This window comes from Geotrypetes seraphini, chromosome 1 (genome assembly GCF_902459505.1).
Source record: "Geotrypetes seraphini chromosome 1, aGeoSer1.1, whole genome shotgun sequence".
In the NCBI taxonomy this organism is placed as follows: Eukaryota; Metazoa; Chordata; class Amphibia; order Gymnophiona; family Dermophiidae; genus Geotrypetes; species Geotrypetes seraphini.
This window is the reverse complement of record NC_047084.1, coordinates 267,061,523-267,079,466: the sequence shown is the minus strand read 5'-3', so window position 1 is coordinate 267,079,466 and position 17,944 is coordinate 267,061,523. Positions and strand designations below refer to the sequence as shown.

The following is a 17,944-nucleotide window of genomic DNA, read 5'->3' as shown; positions in this document are numbered from 1 at the left end:
CAAATGGACTTCCTGACTGACATGAAAGGGTTTCTGCATTGTTTGGAATCCCAAATACATACAAAAATCTTCGGGAGCCTTGAAAATTGCTCCAATCCAAACTCTGGGCTGTCTGGTAAGGACTTGGGGCAATGATCTGTCACACTGGCCATCAGATTATCTAGGCTCTTGCCAAAGAGTACCTGCCCTTGAAATGGAAGCAAAATCAAGGGGTTTTGAGGCAGATGGAGGGAAAAGAAAAGATTGTTTAAAATACAAGATGGCTGCCAGCAGAAAAATTGTGCCACAAACAGCTCATGGAGACCTCCCTGAAGAAAAATAAATCACAGGGAAAGGGGTTTTAGAGGGGTTGAGACCTGAACTCTGGGGTCAGAAACCCCTCAAATTCAACTTTTAGGGACCCCCCTGATTTTCCCCATAGGCTTCAATAGCTTTACTTACTGTGCCATGTGAAGAGTTATAAATCACGTTTTTCACAGTTTTTGAGGGTAGGATTCAGGTCTCCCACATCCCCAGATCCCAAATTGCTATTTTTTATTTTTGGGCTCTTTTTTTTTCCATTTCATTTTTTGGTGCAAATTCGCTGGTGACCCTCTTGGATTTTTATCGATCATTTTTTCAGTTTTATTTCTGCCTTAGAACTTCTCAATTTACCTAAAAATTGTTTGGAATGGACTCTCCAGCCCTTAATCTGCTGGATATGTGGAGTGATTGCGCCAAATTGGTGCTGGATCAGCGACCATATGTGTTGTAGCTCGAAGGGGTAGGAACTTAGGATTTGGCCTTCTCCATGTACTCTAGGGTTGCGGAGCTGACCTGTGTCCGTGATTTTGGGGAAACATATCACCCAGTGGTCCTGCTGGCATCTGGTGCAAAATGTCTGCATTCCGAGTCTGAGGACTCTTGTGGTGGCATGACCCTGGAAGGGGGAACTGGCCTCAGCCTCCAACGCAGGCTGCTCTTCAGTGTCGGTAGCCAAGGGAGCGACTGCAGTAGTGAGTCTGACTGAGGGGACCAACGAGAGAGAAAAGAGTCTTGGAGAGGTCTCATGTGTGCTCTGGCTCAAGGAACCACCTATATCAGTGGTCTCAAACTCATGGCCCACCAGGTACTATTTTGAGGCCCTCAGTATGTTTATCATAGGGTTATTCCATGTCAAGTGATCAAGGGCTCCCTGCATGACCATCACGGATTTTGATAAAACTTTATGCACAAAGTCCCACATGTATCAAACGAACTTTGGTAAAGTTTTAGTTTCGCCTGTGGAATATTCGTGGAGATATAGCCATTTGTTTGACCCCATACTGCAATGATATACAGTACGACAGTGACATTCTGACAACTTTGAGACACAATATCTCACGAGCTATGTTTCCAAAAAAACTGAAACTTAGCTACCCTGCACAACTTTTGGAGCTCTATTCAGTGCTACCAATAATAATTTTTGTCGAGCACTGAGTGAATGGCTGAATTACAGTAAACTTGGCCGAAAAAATTAGTGCTCCAAAAAAAGTCAAAGTTTGACATTACCGTATTTTCGCGGATATAACGCGCGCGTTATACGTGATTTTACGTACCGCGCATACCCCTCGCGCGTTATATGCCTGAGCGCGGTATACAAAAGTTTTTAAACATAGTTCCCACCCCGCCCGACGCCCGATTCACCCCCCCAGCAGGACCGCTCGCACCCCCACCCCGAACGACCGCTCGCACGCGCTCCCACCCGCACCCGCATCCACGATCGGAGCAAGAGGGAGCCCAAGCCCTCTTGCCCGGCCGACTCCCCGACGTCCGATACATCCCCCCCCCGGCAGGACCACTCGCACCCTCACCCCGAAGGACCGCCGACTCCCCAACAATATCGGGCCAGGAGGGAGCCCAAACCCTCCTGGCCACGGCGACCCCCTAACCCCACCCCGCACTACATTACGGGCAGGAGGGATCCCAGGCCCTCCTGCCCTCGACGCAAACCCCCTCCCCCCAACGACCGCCCCCCCCCCAAGAACCTCCGCCCGTCCCCCAGCCGACCCGCGACCCCCCTGGCCGACCCCCACGACACCCCCACCCGCCTTCCCCGTACTTTGTGTAGTTGGGCCAGAAGGGAGCCCAAACCCTCCTGGCCACGGCGACCCCCTAACCCCACCCCGCACTACATTACGGGCAGGAGGGATCCCAGGCCCTCCTGCCCTCGACGCAAACCCCCCTCCCTCCAACGACCGCCCCCCCCCCAAGAACCTCCGACCGACCCGCGACCCCCCTGGCCGACCCCCCCACCCCCCTTCCCCGTACCTTTGGAAGTTGGCCGGACAGACGGGAGCCAAACCCGCCTGTCCGGCAGGCAGCCAACGAAGGAATGAGGCCGGATTGGCCCATCCGTCCTAAAGCTCCGCCTACTGGTGGGGCCTAAGGCGCGTGGGCCAATCAGAATAGGCCCTGGAGCCTTAGGTCCCACCTGGGGGCGCGGCCTGAGGCACATGGGCCAAACCCGACCATGTGTCTCAGGCCGCGCCCCCAGGTGGGACCTAAGGCTCCAGGGCCTATTCTGATTGGCCCACGCGCCTTAGGCCCCACCAGTAGGCGGAGCTTTAGGACGGATGGGCCAATCCGGCCTCATTCCTTCGTTGGCTGCCTGCCGGACAGGCGGGTTTGGCTCCCGTCTGTCCGGCCAACTTCCAAAGGTACGGGGAAGGGGGGTGGGGGGGTCGGCCAGGGGGGTCGCGGTTCGGTCGGAGGTTCTTGGGGGGGGGCGGTCGTTGGGGGGGGGGGGGTTTGCGTCGAGGGCAGGAGGGCCTGGGATCCCTCCTGCCCGTAATGTAGTGCGGGGTGGGGTTAGGGGGTCGCCGTGGCCAGGAGGGTTTGGGCTCCCTTCTGGCCCAACTACACAAAGTACGGGGAAGGCGGGTGGGGGTGTCGTGGGGGTCGGCCAGGGGGGTCGCGGGTCGGCTGGGGGACGGGCGGAGGTTCTTGGGGGGGGGGCGGTCGTTGGGGGGAGGGGGTTTGCGTCGAGGGCAGGAGGGCCTGGGATCCCTCCTGCCCGTAATGTAGTGCGGGGTGGGGTTAGGGGGTCGCCGTGGCCAGGAGGATTTGGGCTCCCTCCTGGCCCAATATTGTCGGGGAGTCGGCGGTCCTTCGGGGTGGGGGTGCGAGTGGTCCTGCCGAGGGGGGAGAAGAATCGGACGTCGAGGGGGGGCATCAGGCTTTCAGGATGGGGACAGGACTTCAAGGGGGGACAGGCAGATCTTCAAGGGGGACAGGCAGACCTTCAAGGGGGGACAGGACTTCAAGGGGGACAGGCACGGAGAGGCGGGGCAGTGCATCGAAAGTCAGGGCGGGTGAACGGTGAGTCGGGGCAACCAGAGGAGAGTCGGGGCAGTGCACCGAAAGTCAGGGTGAGTCGGGGCAACCAGATGAGAGTCGGGGAGGGCGAAAGGAGAGTCGGGGTGGCCAGAGGAGAGTCGGGGAGAGCGAAAGGAGAGTCGGGGTGGCCAGAGGAGAGTCGGGCAGCATGCGCGTTATATGCCTGAGCGCGGTATAGAAAAGTTTTTGTACATATCATCGTGATTTCTGCGCGCTATACCCCTGTGCGCGTTTTACAATGGTGCGCGTTATATCCGCGAAAATACGGTACTTAGCTCCCACAATAATTGAGTAATAAATGCGAAATTTGGCGCATGTCTCAGTACAACGTTGTTTTCAAAAGTACAATTTCAACCTCCAAGCTCTTTCCATTAGTTTACAAATTAAGTGTAAAGTTGCTAATTTGTGAAAAAAGGCTAAAAATAGGGTATTTTCAGCCTACTTTTACAGAAAAATACCTTTCAGAAACTCTTTCAAATCAGTCTCATTAGAAAGAGCATATTTCAAACCCCCTAGAAAAGTGGGCTTCATTTTTCAACGCAGGTTAACAATGCCCGAAAAAGGGGGACAAAATTGGGAGATGTCACCATGGCAACGGCCTACGTTTCAACTTACAATTATGTCACTTTTCACACTGTTTTTCCCTGTTTATTTTTACTCAAGCTTTGGGTACAATTATAGTGTTCTTAATTAATGATTATTCCTAACTAGAAATTGAGGTGATAATTTTGTTGCATGCAGATCACAAATTACAACTTGTTTTCTTTTTCAGATCCACATTATTATTAATTCAGTTTAAAATGGATGCCAACGAATCGACTAATAATAATCCTTTTCTGCCAGACTGTGCCATTGGGCAAAAATTGTTGTTAAAGTGTCATGACGGCACATTTTATTCTAAAAAAAATGTGGGCTCATTTTTTTACATAATTTGTCAACCGATGAAAAATTGCTTATCACTCGGCGCTCTGAAGTTGAACTGATGGATAAAGACCAAATCTGCCTCCACCACAAAGCAAAGTATCTCGACAAATACGAATTAAAGCAAACATCGTGTTGTAATCCATTTGAAAAGAAAAATCACATTGTTCAAAGTGGATTGTTAAAAGTCGATCTTGCCATGTCTAATGATTTTAGAAAAGTGGCAAAAATAAATATCAAGCCAGGTCAGAAACTTTGCAGTAGGTGCAAAGCCCAATACGTTTCAATGAGTGAAGCTACTGCAGCATCTTCATCTTCAGACGATTTTGATATCAGCATCTCCGATGCAGTTGATCAAAGCTTGACTGCTTTAGGAACCTCTCCATTGAAAATTCGAAGGTTAGCTAGTAGAGATAAAGCCGGCTATGTGATACGAAAAATTGAACGTGTGCAGAATGTGATAGCCAAGAAGATTACATCTGCTGCTGGAGTTTCAGCTGAAGAAGTTGGGCCGTCTCGTCAGTCTGTAGAATGCAAGTTATATGAAGATTACACTGACCTCATTGAAGAAATGAAAACGAAAATTGCAATATCCAACAGGTCAATGAAAGTTCAATTATTGACGATGGCCCCAAAAAGTTGGTCAATAAAGGAAACAGCAATGAAGTTTGGCGTTTCAGAGCGCATGGTCAGAACAGCCCAAAAAGTAAAGAAAGAGAAAGGCATTTGTTCTATACCTGATGCAAAAATTGGCAAGTCCCTTCCAAAAGAAATTGCAAATAGAGTTCAAGATTTTTACGAAGACGATGAATTCAGCAGAATATGTCCTGGCAAAAAAGATTGCATTTCAGTCCACCTCAATGGTTTAAAAGTACAAAAGCAAAAGTGGCTGCTGTTGTGTAATTTAAAAGAGCTGTACGTGGCGTACTGTAACAAATACGGAACTGAAATTGGTTTTTCCAAATTCTGTGAGCTCAGGCCAAAGTGATGTGTAACAGAGAATGACACGGTGGCGGTTTACCCGCGGCCAACGCATTTTAGCCGCGGGTCACCCGCCGAAAACGGGGAAGAAAACTAGCAGTCGCTGCGGCGACGGGGACAAGGCCATTCATCGCCCGCGGGGCGGTGAATGGTCTTGTCCCCCGCAGTGAGGCATGAAGGATCGCGCGGTCCCCGCAGCTCACACCCGCCCGCCCAATCGATTCCAGTGTCCAGCCAGCTCTCTCCCCTCTCCTCACCCCAGTCCGCAGATCCTCCTCCTCGGCGACCCGCACGCTACCAGAGAGCCGCGCACACCCGCCGCTGCTCAGCCTCGATCTTCTGCTCTGACGCAACCGGAAACAGGAAGTTGCAGCAGAGCAGAAGATCGAACACTGAGCAGCCGCGCGTGTGCGGCTCCCTGGGAAAGCGCGCAGGTTGCCGAAAAAGAAAACCCACAAACCAAGGTGAGGAGAAGGGAGAGAGCCGGCCAAACACCAGGATCGACCGGGCAGGCAGGTAGTGGCCGCGGGGACCGTGCGATCGCTAGTGTTCCCGGCTCAAATTGGAAGGAGGGAGTGAAAGGAAAAAGGCTTATATGGATGCAGCGGGGACGGTGACGGGGCGGTGAATGGGATGGCAGTGGCGGTGACGGGGCGGTGAAAGGGATGGCGGTGACGGTGACGGGGCGGTGAAGGGATCGGCGGTGACGGGGCGGTGCAGAGGATGGTGGGCCGGTGACGGGGCGGTGACGGGGACAGATTTTTTCCCCGTGTCATTCTCTAGTGTGTAACAGTTGGTGCATCAGGTGCACACTCCGTGTGTGTCTGCACGATACATCAAAATGTAAAGCTCATGCTACAAGGCGCCAATGTCAAAGAGAACTACTAAGTTCTTATGGAAAAAACTGTGTGCGACCTAAATGTCAAGGACTGTATGCTACAACGATGTCAAAACTTCCCTGGTGAAGAAGCACTAACAGCATACCTGGAAGAAATATTCAAGGATTTAGATCCAGAAGAATCAATAGAATTTAAGCAATGGGTTCACGCTGACCGTAAAACATTAGAAACAAGCGTACTAACCATGGACAACTTTATTGAAAGACTTGCAAGCAAGATTTGGAAGTTGACAAGCCACCATTTCATTTCAAAACATCAAAGTGAATATTTGAAGATGTTGAAGACAGGCTTAAAAGAAACGGAAATGATCGTTTTGATGGATTTCGCTGAAAATTACTCATTTGTTGTACAGGATGCCGCACAAGGCTTTCACTGGGAAAATTCACAAGCTACGGTACATCCTTTTGTTGCATATTACCTCAATGAAGTGGGCACATTGCAAGTTGTAAACTGTTGCATTATTTCTGATCATATGCAACATGATACGATATCTGTACACGTGTTTATTCAAAAGTTGATCGAATTTTTGGTAACTCAAACAAACATTACCAAAATATACTACTTCAGTGACAGCTCAGCTGCACAATATAAAAACTACAAGAACTTTGTAAATTTGTGCAATCACAGAAATGATTTCAACATTGAGGCTGAATGGAATTTTTTTGGAACTAGCCACGGAAAATCACCCTGCGATGGAGTTGGTGGAACAACTAAACGACTGGCTGCCCGGGCTAGCCTCCAAAGACCATCAACGGATCAAATATTGACGCCAAAGGATCTATTTAACTTTTGTGACCAAAATATACAAGGAGTTAAATACATTTATGTTCCAAAAGAAGAAATTGAAGAAAGCAAAAAGTTTCAAGAAGAAAGATGGCATGAAAGCAGCACAGTAGCCGGTACTAGAGAGCACCACCAATTTGTACCAGTCGACTCAAACTCGGTTCGTGTCAGCAAAATTTCAAATGACACAATAAATTTTGTTGCCAAAATTTCTGATACTGCCATTCCAAATTTGAAAGTGTCCGAAATCTTTCCTGGTTGCTACGTTGCCTGTACTTACGATAATCAATGGTGGATAGGCAACGTTGTTGAAGTCTCAATTGAACAAAATGATGCATTGATAAAATTTATGCATCCTCACGGTCCAGCTCATTCGTTTTATTGGCCAGAAAGGCAAGACGTTTGTTGGGTTCCAGAGCAACACCTCATCTGCATGCTTTGTGCCCCTTCATCCGGCCGCCAATATCAATTTCCAGAAACTGCATTGAAGAAAGTGGCTCAAAAATTTAACAGAATGTTATAAAGATTGCTGGCAGTTAAAATCAAAGTGGACTTCACTTCGGCTTGGGAACCATATAAGATACCCAATTTAGGCTTGGGAACCTAGGATAAGACACCCTAATCATTGGCTTTGGAACCAGAAAGATACCAACAAAAGGCTTTGGAACCTTGACAAAGAAACCAAATGCGAGGCTTGGGAACCTGGACGAAGTGGCCCACCCGTGGCTGGTATTGCACAGCTATCGGGCGTGACCCCTATGGCGATGGGGTTGCCAGTTCAAACTCTTGAACTGGTAGTGACAATGTCACCATGGACCAACGCAATAGAGTAGTAGTAATACTACGTCAATACAAAACTGTAACTTTAAAAATGACAGAACTATGTTGAAATAGTTGCCGTGGCAACGTCTCCCAACTTTGTCCCCCTTTTTCAGCCATTGTTAACCTGCGTTGAAAAATGAAGTCCACTTTTCTAGGGGGTTTGAAATATGCTCTTTCTAATGAGACTGATTTGAAAGAGTTTCTAAAAGGTATTTTTCTGTAAAAGCAGGCTGAAAATACCCTATTTTTGGCCTTTTTACACAAATTAGCAACTTTACACTTAATTTGTAAACTAATGGAAAGAGCTTGGAGGTTGAAATTGTACGTTTGAAAACAACGTTGTACTGAGACATTATGCGCCAAATTTCGCATTTATTACTCAATTATTGTGGGAGCTAAGTAATGTCAAACTTTGACTTTTTTGGAGCACTAATTTTTTCGGCCAAGTTTACTGTAATTCAGGCATTCAATCAGTGCTCGGCAAAAATTGTTATTGGTAGCAATGAAAAGAGCTCAAAAAGTTGCGCAGGGTAGCTAAGTTACAGTTTTTTTGGAAACACAGCTCGGGAGATATTGTGTCTCAAAGTTGTCAGAATGTCATTGTCATACTGTATTTTATTGTGGTATGGGGTCAAACAAATGGCTATATCTCCACAAATATTCCACAGGCGAAACTAAAACTTTACCAAAGTTCGTTTGAGACATGGTGGACTCTGCATATGAAGTTTCATCAAAATCCGTGATGGTCATGCAGGGCACTTTCCAAGAATCTGATCACTTGACATGGAATGACCCCATAATCACAAAAGAAAAATAAAACATATGTCTCTTTAGCTATAAATTACAATATTATTAAGACTTCGCCAAAAGGAAAGATTTATAAACTATAAAGAGTTTTACTTCATGCAAAATTGTAATTTCTTTAATAAGACATTGAACTATTTTTTTCTGAGGCCCTCCAAGTACCTACAAATCCAAAGGTTTTGAGTTTGAAACCAGTGACCTATATGGTCACCACCATTAACCCCAGGACCTGCAGATAATGCCACACCGTGGGGGCCAGTCTCTGGAGTAGCTCCAAAATCTGCTTCTGGAGCTTCAGTCTGTGTAGCTCTGGAAGAAATACTTGGCCCAGGTACTCCAGGTGCTGAGTCAGTTCCAGCTGACTCTTCTTGATGTTGACTATCCAGTCCAAGCTATGGAGGAACTGCACCACTCTAGAAACCACAGAAGATAAAGTAGTAGTCTTTTCACCATAGCCTAAACTTTGAGGATCCTCTACAGTCAACTGGCTAGAGAAGTTACAAAGTGAACTGGCAGAAGGGTAAAGAACTCAATTTTGTACACTTCCCAGATTACATCTAGAACCTAGTGGTCTGCACCAATTTGAGACCAGACCAACCAAAAAGCTGACATTCTATCCCCTATCTGAGGGAGCTCAGCCCTTGACCTGGCATCATTGTGCTTTCTTAGTGGCTGATGAGGGGCAAAAGCCTAAGGCTTGTTGTCTCCTGCCCCCATTGAATCTCTGATGCAATCTCTGAAAGGGTTTCTGCATTGTTTGGAATCCCAAATACATACAAAATCTTTGGGAGCCTTGAAAATTGCTCCAATCCAAACTCTGGGCTGTCTGGTAAGGACTTGGGGCAATGATCTGTCACACTGGCCATCAGATTATCTAGGCTCTTGCCAAAGAGTACCTGCCCTTGAAATGGAAGCAAAATCAAGGGGTTTTGAGGCAGATGGAGGGAAAAGAAAAGATTGTTTAAAATACAAGATGGCTGCCAGCAGAAAAATTGTGCCACAAACAGCTCATGAAGACCTCCCTGAAGAAAAATAAATCACAGGGAAAGGGGTTTTAGAGGGGTTGAGACCTTAACTCTGGGGTCAGAAACCCCTCAAATTCAACTTTTAGGGACCCCCCTGATTTTCCCCATAGGCTTCAATAGCTTTACTTACTGTGCCATGTGTGCCTGCCTGCTTCATCATAGGATTTCAGATAGAATCAAGGGAGGAAAAAAAAATCTGTTTCACAGATTCAATAAACAAACCTAGTCTTCTGGCTGTCAATCGGACCAAGGACGGACTAAACCTCAACCCCCGGAAAACTGCGCCGTGAACAGGGGGGGAGGGGGGGAAGACCACGCAGCCAGTCCACTGTTATTCCCAACCAAGTCCAGAAAGAGCCCAAGCAGCCTGCGCTCAAGGTCCTGAATGAATCAGGGATGCAAGCACTGCGCAGAAGACAGCTCCTGAGATATAAAAAATACCAGCAAGCTAGCTAGCTAGGTGTTCCTGAAAGGCTGATCCTGTTAGCAGCAAACTTCTGCAGTGCAAGTTTGCATCTTCTCCCAAGCAGAGATCCCACCAAGCCTCCAAAGAACACTGAACAAAAATACCAGAAAATAATAAAACCGTACAACAGGTCGAAAACTCTTCTGAGCAACTTGCTTTCAGAAAACAAACTGAGGGGGAAGAAGCAGCTCCCTAGGAAGGAGTTGAAGAAACTCTATAGGAGAGACAGGACATACAAAAAGGGTGGAGGAATAGCGTTATAAATAAAGGACTCCATTCCTTCAACCAGGATGGAAACAACAGTAAGGGTGGACGGCTTGGAATCGCTATGGGTTAAGCTACCAGAAGGAAATGGAGCAGACTTAAAATCGGGACTGTACTATCGCCCACCAGGACAACCGGAAGCAAACGACCAGGACCTGGAGGCTGAATTGAGGCAGGTATGCAAAAGCGGAAGTGTGGTGTTGATGGGGGATTTCAACTACCCTGGAATAGACTGGAGTATTGGACACTCAAACTGCACGAGGGAAACAAAATTCCTGGAGGCTTTGAAGGACTGTTTCATGGAACAGCTGGTCACAGAACCAACACGAGGAGATGCCACTCTTGACCTAATCCTCAACGGGCTAGGGGGACCCGCAAAGGAGGTGGTAGTACTAGCGCCACTAGGAAACAGCGATCATAACATGATCCAGTGCAAGCTAGAAATAGGAACATCAAAGGTGAAAAGAACCACAACGACAGCACTCAATTTCAGAAAAGGGAATTATGAGGCAATGAGGAAAATGGTGGGAAAGAAACTCAGCAGCAGCTCAAGGAAGATGGAGACCGTAGAAAAAGCCTGGTCCCTACTCAAGGGCACGGTGCACGAAGCACAGAATCTGTATGTCCCCAGGTTTAGGAAAGGGTGCAAAAAGAATCAAACAAAAAACCTGGTGTGGATACCAAATGCAGTGAAAAAGGCGATAAGTGACAAGAAAACACTGTTCAGAAAATGGAAAAAGGACCAAACCAAGGACAACCAGAAGGAGCACAAAAGGCACCAAAAGGAATGTCACCGAGTGGTTAGGAAAGGAAAAAGAGAATATGAGGAGAGACTGGCGGGGGAAGCAAGAAACTTCAAACTATTCTTCAGGTATGTGAAGGGGAAGCAACCGGCCAGGGAGGAATTGGGACCATTGGATGATGGAGACTGGAAGGGAGTGGTAAAGGAGGAAAAAGAGATAGCCGACAGGTTAAACAAATTCTTCTCGTCAGTATTCACGAGGACACATCCAATATTCCAGAACCTGAGGAGATCATAAATGGGGACCAGGATGAAAGGTTGGTCCAACTAGAGGTAAGCCAAGAGGATGTCCTCCGACAGATAGACAGACTGAAGAGCGACAAATCACCAGGTCCAGATGGCATCCATCCAAGGGTACTAAAAGAACTGAGAAACGAAATAGCAGAAACACTTCGCCAAATATGTAACCTATCCTTAAAAACTGGGGAGGACTAGAAAATAGCAAATGTCACATCCATCTTTAAGAAGGGATCAAGGGGTGACCCGGGAAATTACAGGCTGGTGAGCTTGACCTCGGTTCCGGGAAAGATGATGGAAGCACTGGTCAAGGATAGCATCTGTGAACACATGGAAAACAATGGACAGCTGAAGGCGAGCCAGCACGGCTTCTGCAAGGGAAGGTCGTGCCTCACGAACTTACTGTACTTCTTTGAGGGAATAAACAGCCAGATGGATAAAGGGGAATCCATAGACATCATTTACCTTGACTTCCAAAAAGCCTTCGACAAGGTACCTCACGAACGGCTACTTAAAAAGCTTTGGAACCACGGGGTACAAGGGGATGTCCACCGATGGATCAAACACTGGCTGGCAGGCAAGAAACAGAGGATTGGAATAAAGGGCCATTACTCAGACTGGCAATGGGTCACGAGCAGAGTTCCACAGGGATCGGTGCTGGGACTGCTCCTGTTCAATATATTTATTAACGACCTGGAGGCGGGAACAAATTGTGAGGTTATTAAATTTGTGGATGACACCAAACTCTGCAGCAGGGTTAGAACCACAAAGACTGTGAAGACCTGCAAAGAGACCTAACGAGGCTGGAAGAGTGGGCAAAAAGTGGCAAATGAGCTTTAATATAGAGAAATGCAAGGCCATGCACGTAGGAAAAAAGAACCCGATGTTCAGCTATAAAATGGGGGGATCATTGCTAGGGGTAAGTTACCTTGAAAGAGACCTGGGGGTGATGGTGGACACAACATTGAAAGCATCAGCACAGTGTGCGACAGCCTCAAAGAAAGCGAACAGAATGTTGGGTATCATTAAAAAGGGTATCACGACCACTGTATTGTGCAATGGTGCGCCCACATCTGGAGTACTGTGTCCAGTACTGGTCGCCGTACCTCAAGGAGGACACGGCAGTACTTGAAGGAGTCCAGAGAAGAGTGACTAAACTGATAAAAGGTATGGAAAACTTTTCATATGCCGACAGGTTGGAAATGCTGGGGCTATTCTCCCTGGAGAAGCGGAAACTTAGAAGAGACATGATAGAAACCTTCAAAATCCTGAAGGGCATAGAGAAGGTAGACAGGGACAGATTCTTCAGACTGTGGGGAACTACAAGTACAAGGGGGCACTCGGAGAAATTGAAAGGGGACAGGTTTAGAACAAACGCTAGGAAGTTCTTTTTTACCCAGAGGGTGGTGGACACATGGAACGCACTTTCGGAGGTTGTGATAAGCCAGAGCACACTACAGAGGTTCAAGGAAGGTTTAGTTAGGTTCCTAAAAGATAGGGGGATTGAGGGGTACAGATAGAAGTAGAGGTAGGTTATAGGAACAGTCAGGGACCACTTCACAGGCCATATGCCTGATGGGCCGCCGCAGGAGCGGACCGCTGGGCGCGATGGACCTCTGGTCTGACCCAGTGGAGGCAACTTCTTATGTTCTTATGATTGACAGTTTTCTGCAAGCAACTTGCTAGTTCAGATACAAGATTCTAGCTTTAAGGACCACTAGACATTGCACTAGAATGAGGATTTGGTGGGATATAAAACCACATATAATACAACATATGCTTACTTCACATGCATACACGAAGTCTGAGCATGTGCGAGGTGCCAGTGGGTTCAGAAATGCTACTGCCAAGTCAACCACACAACTTGGAAGCATGGCATTCTGGGCTGCAGGGCTTCAAAAGACTGAGGGAGATTTTCAGCTGATGGAACTTGAGAATCCCCAACAACTCAAGTTATTCTTCTTGTGAGCTGGAGAAAGGCACCAGGAGACAGGAAATTTTGGGCCCGGTTCTATATATGGCACCTAAATCGGTAGGCACCTACAAAAACAGTGCTGGACATGGGCACCAGGGAAGGTGACATAATAAAGAAGAGATGCTGGTAACATGATGTTAGGGAAGGGGAGTTGGAGCCACTGGCATAATAAGGGGAGGTGTAGGGGGGGGCAGACCGCACTGGGCGCAGTCCTCTCCACCTCCCCGCTCCCCCCCGTACCTTTTTTACTTCCCCAGCATGAGGTTGCTGCCCACGTCAGCATCAGTGTTGTGTCTGCAGTCACTTCTGGGACCCGCACCTAGGAAGTGACGTCAAAGGGCAAGCTGACACCAATGTGGGTATGCTGCTCACGCCGGAGAAGTTAAAAAGGTACAGACAAAAGGGCACCACTCACCGTTATGGTTGGAGCTGCTAGACTGTTAGTTGCTGGGCAGGCAGATAATGGCTGGACACACAACTTAAGGTTTGCAGAGAGTGTCAAATACCGTTGGGCAGGCTGATAAGTGAATACCAAAAGGGTCAAAGGAAAAGTACCTGGAGTCAAAGAAACACTATCATAAAACACGTTAGAATTCCAAAGTCACACTCATTCAACTCAGTCACAAGCCTTGGCATAGTCAGAGCAAGCATCAGCGATAAACACTGTCTCATGAGTCATCCTCTGAGCGTAGCTCTGCCTTGCCGCGCATTGTCTCGTCAGGCTTTCACGGAATGCAAAAGCGGGAGCCCCCAGACAAGAATGACGACAGTGACAGCAGGCGCCATGGCAACAGGCCACATTACAGCGTTCAGCACACACCGCCAATCGAACCATCCGGTGCTCGTTTGCCACCCGTCTCCACGCCTGCCTATTACCTCACACGCGGCCAAGTAAGACGAGGATATAGTCCAGGGGAAGAGGGCAGAGCACAATCTCAACTACACTGAACCTGCCTAATAACACAGTAGGTTTACAGGTCATTACGGACATAGATTCCGAGAAGGATAACGCTAATAACGTTGACTTTTCCCTTACTGGACACTTGTTCAACCTACTAACACACACCCTACCAGTCGGTGACAGAAGGCCGAAGCAGATGCATACGCCTCGCCTGTCTCTTGAGCCAGGAAACGATTCGTCACAGTGCACCAACCAGCGCGCTTGCCCGTTTACCCTCTCCTTACCCTTCCTGACTTCTCTACATGAAGCCTCAGATGCTCTCAGCAAGGATGGCCTGAAGATTTTGAGCAGCATTGAAGCCATCTCCCCGAGCTTCAGCGAACACCGAACGGGCTCCTAGGTTCTCCGTTATCAGTGCGACCTCCCAGCGGTGTACTCCCGGCAATCCACGACCTGCTCCATCCTCCTCCGGCCTGTTCCCAACGATCCCACGCCTACAACCAGAGCGCGGTACCTTTGCAATACGCATGCGCTAAAAGCCCAACACTACGAGCAAGGCGTGCTCTTGTCACGTGACTTCGAAACTGTGTTTGGAGTGTACTTTTTTGTTTATGCCTCAGGAGAAGATATTTCTTCTAATCAGTCTGTGGGCTGGGTATTTACTAATGGCAAAGTTAAGAAGTACTCTTCTTACCTTACGACCTTGCTAGAACTATATTTTTTTCTTTTTGTCTGCATAGAAGATGTGTTGAGAACGTTAATACATTTCAGTGCTGAAACACTCAGCAATTTTTATTCTTTCCAACGCAACAGATGATGTAAACAAATTATATCTAAGTAGTAAAGAACATGTATGTGTCTGTCTACGGATAAAATATATTTTCTAACATTTTTACGGGAATAGAAACAAAATTAAGAAAAAATAAAAGTTTTACTGAATTCTTAGAGCTAACCAGGTCAGAATAAGTAAAAATAAATTTGTTTAATAATTAAAAGTACAGTGAATAATAAAATGTACTTAAGTGAAAGTAAAAAAAAGAACTTGCCTAATATACTTTTTGAGTGAAAAGTACACATAACCAGTGGCAGAGAGGATGAGTGGTGCCCCTCCCCCACATGTGCTCCTTCCATTCCCCGTACCTTTTTAATTATCCAGGAGGGGACATCATCATGAACTTACTGTCCCTCTGACACCACTTCCTAGGTGCAGGGCCCAGAAGTGACAACAAGAGGGATGAGGGAAGGGGCACCTGGCAGGGGTGGGGGAGTTCAAGAAGGAACCAGGCAGATGATAGGTGCCAATGCCCCTACCAAGACTGCATCTGGGGTGGGCCACCACCCCCTTACTACACCACTGGTCATAATTATAATGAATTAAACTATTAACTTTTATTATTATTATTATTTATAAATTTTCAAATTACAAATCAAGTATACACTTGTACAGAAAGTTATTAGACAAGATATTAATATTCAAAGTATAAAACTTTACACCTTGATATCTTAGAACTGAAGAACATTTTTTTAGCTAACAACTCAAGTACTCTGTTTTGGATCCAAGATTTCAAACAAACGAGAAATTAGAGAAATATACCTATCTTAGAATATGCTATACATAGTCCTGAAATAGGAGTAACTTATTAATTTATAAAGCACTTCATTTTTCTACATCCATTTAGGATAAAGCCAAGAAAGCAGTCAGCTGTTGAGGTTCATAGAAAACATATTTAACTGAGCGGTGGCAAATAATACACTTGCAAGAATATCTCAGATAAAATGTAGCCCCCATCAGGATGACCCCTGGTTTCAAAAGAAGAAATTCCCTGCGGCGTTTTTGAGTTTCTCTGGAAAGGTCAGGATACATTTGAATTTTACATCCAGGAAATTCTGTTTGTTTTTTTAAAAAAAGCCTCAATAACCATACTTTATCTATTGAAAGAGCTACACTTCCCCCTCCCCATTCGCGGTTTCTGCACTCAAGATTTCACATAATAGCGATTTTTTTCTGGGGAGGGGGGAAATTAAAATACCATATTTTTTACCTTCCTGCCGCCTTCCCAGCCTTACCTGGTGATCTAGCGTGCTTTCGGGGCAGGAGCGATCTACCTACGCTCCTGCCCTGTGCAGATCGCCATGAGGAAATGGCTGTAGGGAGTTCCCGTCATAGTCTTGAGAGACTACGGGAACTCACAGCAGCCATTTCCTCATGGCGATCTGCATGGGGCAGGAGCGAAGGAAGATCGCTCCTGGCCCAAAAGCCTTCTAGACCACCAGGTAAGGCCGAGAAGGCGGCATGGAGGTGGGGGTGGGTCAGAGCTGGATAATCACGGTTTTTCGCAATTCAAGTTTATTAAATTTGACTATACCGACTATCAGCAAGTATTCGCGATCCGGCTCTGCCCGTATCCCCCGCAAATAATGAGGGAGAAGTGTACTGTTAATATCAATGTGGAAGATATTACTATGTCCTTATCAGACGTTTCCAAAATTTCTGATACATTCAATGGTGCTTGATCAGATTCTTTTTCCTGTAATTGAGGCCCATTTTTATTTGGTAGGTAATACACTTGAGAGAATGAGGGTAAGGAATCTTCTGGGACCTGTAGAACTTATATCAAGTATCTCCTAAGCATCTCCCTAAAAGTTACTGCCTTTAGTCTAGGAAAATTTATAAGTCTCAAATTATTATTGTGTGAATTGTTCTCAAGCATTTCCAACTTCCTTCTATGGTTCACATTATCTTTAACTAGGGCCTCCTGTAATTGTTTAGATAATAATAGGTCTTGGTCAAGCTTTTGAACAAATGATTTTGAAACTGTGAGATCTTCTTTTAAATCTTTAAGCTCCTTGGTATGTTGAATCAACTTAGTCTCTATATACTGGAAATTGGGGCTAATAGTTTTAGCAAAATTAGCCATTAAGTCCCATAAGGACTCTAGAGTCATCTGAGCTGGCTTCTCCTATAAAGGAAGCTTTTGTTGAGTGTAGAAATGCTCACCCTCTGAAGAATTTCCCCGGTTTTGTTCTGTTTGGGTTGTTCCACCACCCACTGCTGGACTAGCCTCCTACTCTCCTGCAGAAACTCCCTGTGCAGGGAGTTCTGCCTCCACCCTCTCCATAGTGATGATGACTGCCTCAGGAGAAAGGACCTCCCCCAGCTCTGGGATTTCTTCACCACTTGGAGAGCTGGTAATCTAGGGCTGCGGGAGTAGCGCTCGGACATCTGGGCTAATATATCTGGCCCAAGAGAGACAACTCCAGTCTTGCCTGACCCCGACACTCTCAGCGGGCTGACATCCGCCGCAGTAACTGCTCAATGTTGCTGAGAGTCGGTACAGTGGAGCACTGCAAGTTGCCAGCAGCATTCCTCCCTCTCCTCTTCGGCATCGCTAAAGAAATCTGGCCGCAAAAGCCCCCACGAAGAAAAAGGAGTAATGAAGAGCAGAGCATTTTAGAAGCGTACTTCTCAGCACGTTTTAGCCGCGGCCATCTTGGATCTATTAACTTTTTTTTTTAATCCCAATAACTTTATTGCTATACAATTCAATCCACTTTTGCTTTTAATAAAAATACATTTGTGGAAAAAGACTGTGGTTTGAGTATGCTTGTGAGTCATTAAACAAACACCAACTAAAAAAAAGGCTTCTGTGGCCTATGAGGACAGACTTAAAGATCTCCATATGTATACTTTGGAGGAAAGGGGAGAA

The 17,944-nt window shown here is 46.7% G+C and overlaps 1 protein-coding gene across 3 annotated transcripts in view; it reads right to left on the bottom strand.

The window, feature by feature from the left end:
- Positions 1-17,944, bottom strand: part of LETM1 (leucine zipper and EF-hand containing transmembrane protein 1) — a 251,235-nt gene that overhangs the window by 196,933 nt on the left and 36,358 nt on the right. The window contains exon 1 of one of the 3 annotated variants that reach the window (XM_033951002.1): positions 17,236-17,289. The exons of 1 other annotated variant lie outside the window; for it this stretch is intronic. Coding sequence is in view for 1 of the 2 variants with exons in the window: in XM_033950987.1 (XP_033806878.1) it covers positions 14,522-14,600 (79 nt within the window). In the remaining variant the exon portion in view is untranslated. Of the gene's footprint in view, positions 1-14,521; positions 14,790-17,235; positions 17,290-17,944 lie in introns of those variants that run through there. One more of the 3 variants, XM_033950987.1, reaches the window with a different exon arrangement.